The sequence below is a fragment of the Terrapene carolina genome, unplaced genomic scaffold (assembly GCF_002925995.2).
Source record: "Terrapene carolina triunguis isolate 2854851 unplaced genomic scaffold, T_m_triunguis-2.0 Scaffold32100, whole genome shotgun sequence".
NCBI classification, from domain to species: Eukaryota; Metazoa; Chordata; order Testudines; family Emydidae; genus Terrapene; species Terrapene triunguis.
Genome location: NW_020696451.1, coordinates 12,257 through 17,399, shown reverse-complemented (window position 1 = coordinate 17,399; position 5,143 = coordinate 12,257). Strand labels below are relative to the sequence as shown.

At 46.7% G+C, this 5,143-nt stretch overlaps 1 protein-coding gene across 1 annotated transcript; it reads left to right on the top strand.

Annotated features, from left to right (window-relative positions):
- Positions 1–278: 278 nt before the first annotated feature.
- Positions 279–4,882, top strand: LOC113409294 (protein maestro-like). Its single transcript, XM_026663045.1, has 4 exons — positions 279–708; positions 1,614–1,769; positions 2,684–2,786; positions 4,785–4,882. Exons 1-4 carry the CDS (start codon positions 514–516, stop codon positions 4,880–4,882), a joined length of 552 nt encoding a protein of 183 aa, XP_026518830.1. The 5' UTR covers positions 279–513.
- Positions 4,883–5,143: the final 261 nt, after the last annotated feature.

Below are 5,143 nucleotides of genomic sequence, written 5' to 3'. Positions count from 1 at the left end.
GGGGAATAAATTTTGATAATGGGTTCTTCACATTAGCAAACAAAGGTATAACAAGATTCAATGGGGAAAAATGAAGCTAGGCTAATTCAGACTGGAAATAAGGCATACATTTTTAATGGTAATTTTAATTAACCATTGGAACAATTTACCAAAGGTGGTGGTGGATTCTCTGTCACTAGCAATTTTAAAATCAAGATTGGATGTTTTTCTAAAAGATACACTCTAGTTCAAACAGAGACTATTTCGGGGAAGTTGTATGTTATGCAGGAGGTCAGACCGGATAATCACAATGGTCCCTTTTGGCCTTGGAATCTAAGTAACTAGGAATCTAATAATAGGATTACACAGGTGTATTATGGCACCAGGTTGGGCTCATTGTAGCTAGCACCTGGTCTGAAATATAGCTATAGGTCTCTGGGGGGGAGACGGGGTTGATGAAATTCCCACAGCTTCATAACTGCTAAAGAAAACTTATTAGAAGTGTGATCAGTGATAAGTGTTCTTTAATGTCATATGTTTGTACAGATGAAAAAGTACAAGAAGTTTCTTCTGGACATACTGATCGGGGCCTTACATGACATTTTCAGTTCGGAAGTCATTGGCGAGAGCATGAAAGCACTGGCCAAAGTCCTGAAGGAGCTGAAAGAGAAGGACATAGGTTCCTCCTTCAAAGACCTCACCCAACAGATCCGGACTTACTTTGACGATGTATGTGAACAGATCTCTCCAACCCCAGTTCAACCGATCTTGATTAGACTCCATTTACAATGCGTGATGTGGACTCCCTGGGCATTGCTCATGTCGGAGTGAAGAGATTTTAGGCCCCAGGGAAGAGAGGTGTTTTACGGAGGAGAACATTAGGAGGATGGGGATGACATCCCTGCTCCCACAGTCTCACCCTTCTATTCTTCTTTATTGCCACTGAGAACCTCAAAGAAAGTCTGAATACTAGATTAGGTAGCTAGATAACCATGAAATGGGGGTTACAGAGTACAATAGAGAGTGTTGGGCCTGTTCTATACCATTTTTATGTGAGAGGGTTGGAATGATCATTCTGTTTTGACAGAATTTAGAGATTTCAAATTTGGGTTTTGTTCCTATTTGTGGGAACCCCTCTCCCCAAAGTTCAAAACTCTTTGTGAAACAAAATTACTATTCTCAACCTAGCTCTATGGGAAGCGTTGGCCCAGGGCAGTCTGCTCTCAGACTATCCCGGTGCTGGGAACCCAGGAAACTCTGGGAGCTAGAGGTGCCAGGGAGTTGCAAATTTGAGAGCCAGGACTCCCAGGGTCCCAGAAGCTGGGGGCCTGGAAGCCCACGATCCCAATCAGCCTGCTAGATTGGCTGCTACAGAGCTGGATGAGTGCACTGGAAAGACACCAGGCAAGTTTCTAAGGACCCCTACCTGGCTTCCGGAGGAATTTCATCAAAACTGAACGGTCTCTAAAATATTTTGATGAATCAGCAAATTCGAACAAAAAATTGGTTAATTACCGTTTTTCCGACTAGCTGTAGTTGGAATCACTCTACTTTAGCGTAGAAGAGATGGCTGTGCAAAGTGCATGATGTGATTGTCTCTTAGTTACTAACTTGCGGGGCTTTCTTGGCTGTAGGAGGATGATGCTCTTCGCTCAATGGCCTTTGTCCTATTTGGCATCCTGGCCCGGCTGACAAAGAGAAAATGGAAGACCTATTTCGCCGACCAGGTTAAAAAGAGCTGGGTCACACTTCTGCTGCACCTGCAAGACCCAAACCCTGAGGTTTCAATGGTAAGACCGACAGTGACTTATTTACTAAGCAAAAGGAATCTTCCTCCCAATGCCAGGGGAGCTCTGCTATTCCTGCCTGCTGTGGAGGCCCAAATTCTCCCCTCAGTTCATTGCCCTCCTGCTGAGTCAGTTCCAGCCAGGTTGGTCCATGGCTGCCTCACCAGAATCCAGGAGAGGTCATGGGTCTGACCCCGACAGGTCTCTGTTCCTGTCTGTCTCTGCACCCCAGGCCCCTGCCTCCCCAGAACAGAGAGACCACAGCTATGCCTGGTGCAGCAGCTTTCATCGGTCTATCTGTTCCCAAAAGACATTGATGCTATCGCCAGGTTTCAGTTGAAGCTCTCCCGTCTATTAGTCATTCCTGCATGTTTTCTGCCAATTACATCCAGATGAATCTCTTTTTTTGATCCTGGAACAGATGAGCAGTCACGCAGATGAGTTCCCTTTGAATGAACATAGCACTCGGTAGGGAACAATTCAATGGTGTGACACTCTTTTTCAGGAATGCAGAGCTACGTTTCACCTCTGTTTCCCATTTTTGGGACTGAAGAGACTCCAAAGTGCAATTAATGAGCACCTTGGTGGCACAGCCAAGCTGAAGCCTGAACAGCTCCATGTGGACATTTGCAGATACCTTGTGAGTGAGCTGTTGAACTGTCTGAGATTATTGACTGGAGTGGTGGTGTAGAGGTTTGTGGGGGGGGATGTGTGATGGATAATGTAAATAACTGTAAGAGTGGGATATACGACTGAGGGTGATGGGAAATGTAAATCTGCCACAGATTCCCATTGTTCCCACTTCTACCCAGCCACCTGTTCTCTATCTTATTTACCTGTGGTTCGTAAAAGCATGTGCTGGCAGTCAAAGGGCACTTCTGGCCAGAGAGAGCTCATGTGTCCCTGATTTCCTCTAGGCCAAAGAGAATGCAGAGCTGCTGGAGAAATTGTACCAAATCACCATCACGTACTTCTATAGCAGCTGGGAAGAGATCCGGGCAGTTGCAGCCAACTTAGCTGGTGAGAGATGATGCCCAGTGTCCCTTTTGGTATTTCCATTGAGGGAGACAGAAACAATCCCACTGTGCAGCGCTGAGCTGCCATTAATCTCTCTGTGCCTCAGCTTCCCATCCATAGATGGAGATGTTAATATCCCTACCTCCCCAGTGTGGTGGATTAGTTGCTATCAGTGCTTCGGGATCATTGCAGGGAAAGCACGGTGCAGTCATTTAGTAGTAGAGGCAGGGACATTGTCACGTAGGGCATGGTTACACTTTGAGCTGGGTGTATAATTCCCAGCTTGATGAGACGTACCTGCACTAGTCCTGCGTGCTAAAAATAGAGAGTAGTTGCGATGGCAGGAGCAGCAGGAGGTTTAACCACCCCAAGTATGATCCCATCCAAACCCCAAAGTCTATTCTCAAGGTGGCTAGCTCCTCCCACTGCTCGTGCTGCCTTAGCTACATTCTAATGTTAGCATGCTAGCGCTGTCAGAGCCAGTGTGGGCATGTCCCATTGAACTGGGAGTGATACCCGTAGATCAAAGTGCAGACCTACCCACAGTGTTGTTCAGTGCTCCTCGCTGCTACTTCATCATTGGGAGGCATGCAGCCCACCTCCCCATAGCACCTGCTGTTTCAGGTTCCTGGCCACACCACCTTGTCAAGGAAGCATTAGATTCCTCCTCTTTGGCCCTGTGCCCTCTTCACCCTACCACACCCATGTGAGACAGGCAGGCATTGTGGCCTACGTCTCACCTATCAGTCACCTTGTGAGATCCCTGCTTAGAACTCACTTATTCCTGGCCCCAGTCCTTTGCACAGACCACTAGACCAAGACACTATCTTAGTATGTCTCCAATAACTGACAGCAGTGACAAGAGGAACACAGACTGTTTCAAGCAAATGGGTTTTATGGAAACATTCTTTTTAAAAAATGTCTCTCTCATTCTCTTCAGTGTGGACTCTAAACTGCTCTAGCATCCTCTTGCCCACAGCTCACCCTTAGGCCCACAGTAGGAGATGCCAAAGACGTGTCTAGGGGCTGCTAATATCACTTTGCACTCAACAAGGGAAGGTTTTATTATTATTGTTGTTATTTATTTTACATTGTGTATTTAGGCATCATCCTGGAACACACAGACAGGCAGCGTATGAAATGGCTGGACCTGGAACATCTGCTGCTGTGTAAGTAATAAATACAGCTGAAGTCCTGTTCATTAGTGAGTTCTAAAGGAATTTAGCTGACAAGCAGCAGTAACCGATACCACTGGTGCAAAGTGCATCAGCCACACAGCAAAGGACAAATTCACTCTTGCCCAGTAGAAAGTCCGCTTTAATTTTCCCTGAAGGAGGAAGCTGCAGAAGGTGTGATATGAGTCAGTACATCTCCTGGTTGTCCTGGCAATGCCCCCTCCACAGCCAGTGCTATCCACTCTTTGGGCTTTATTGGCTCTCTGTGGACTTCCCAGGTGAGAAGAAGTTGTAGCCACTTTCTGCTACCTCAAATTTCCCACCAGCAATTTTTCTTCCAGTAGGTGCCCTGTATCATGCATAAACCAGCTTGGACCTGGCCTCTGTTAAATTCCAGGTTTATTTGAGCTCAGGCAGTGTCTCCTGAATAGAGATGGAAAATAAACTTAAAAGTGGAAGCTATTGAAACAATGGACCTTCTTCCATTTACAGCAGAGTGGATGACTTTCTGGTAGAGTTAGGGTCTCCCCCTAGTTGAGAGCATGGAAGGGACCCAGTAGAGGAACCTAAAGCTTTGTTTGTATTGGAGAGCTGCTGTAGTGTGGTATTCAGAGGTAATAAGTCTCCAGCTATTTCAGGCACAGGTGACTATATGAAAAGTGAGGCATATTCATCTCTCATGTATTTTCCATCCCAGTAGAAGGACTGAGCCCAGTCTCACATTTTTCCATGTGATCATTCTGCTCAGGTAGTTCAAGGTTCTGTGATCACACTTAGCTGTGATTTGACAGTCTGTTCACTAACGTATTGTCCTCTGTAATTTCAGCTCTCCAGGTCCTACAGAAAGACCCAAGTCCCACTGTCCAGCTGGTGGCAACTGACATCATAAGTGACATCTGTTCTGGCCAAGTGATTGGGGAATGAAGCGGAACGGAGACAAACAGAAGAAGGCGCTCCAGTACTATAAGGGCCCTACTGTCAATCAAACGTTAACCCCACCCCTTGCCCACCGGTCACCAGAAGTCCCACACCCATGGGGTATTACTTCCGGGGTCAAGGCGGACACATAAGCAGAAGCAAGATGTGTCATGTGGCCCCTCTAAGAACTCCTCCCACTGCCCTCTACCAATCAGGAGGGGTTTCAGCCACTGGGGACCACCCCAAGAGATATGACCAACTGGGGGG

Coding starts and splice junctions, on each gene's coding strand:
- LOC113409294 (XM_026663045.1), top strand. CDS start 514: ATGTTTGTACAGATGAAAAAGTACAAGAAGTTTCTTCTGGACATACTG. Junction 709..1,613: donor TCCGGACTTACTTTGACGAT/GTATGTGAACAG, acceptor TCTTGGCTGTAG/GAGGATGATGCTCTTCGCTC. Junction 1,770..2,683: donor CAAACCCTGAGGTTTCAATG/GTAAGACCGACA, acceptor GATTTCCTCTAG/GCCAAAGAGAATGCAGAGCT.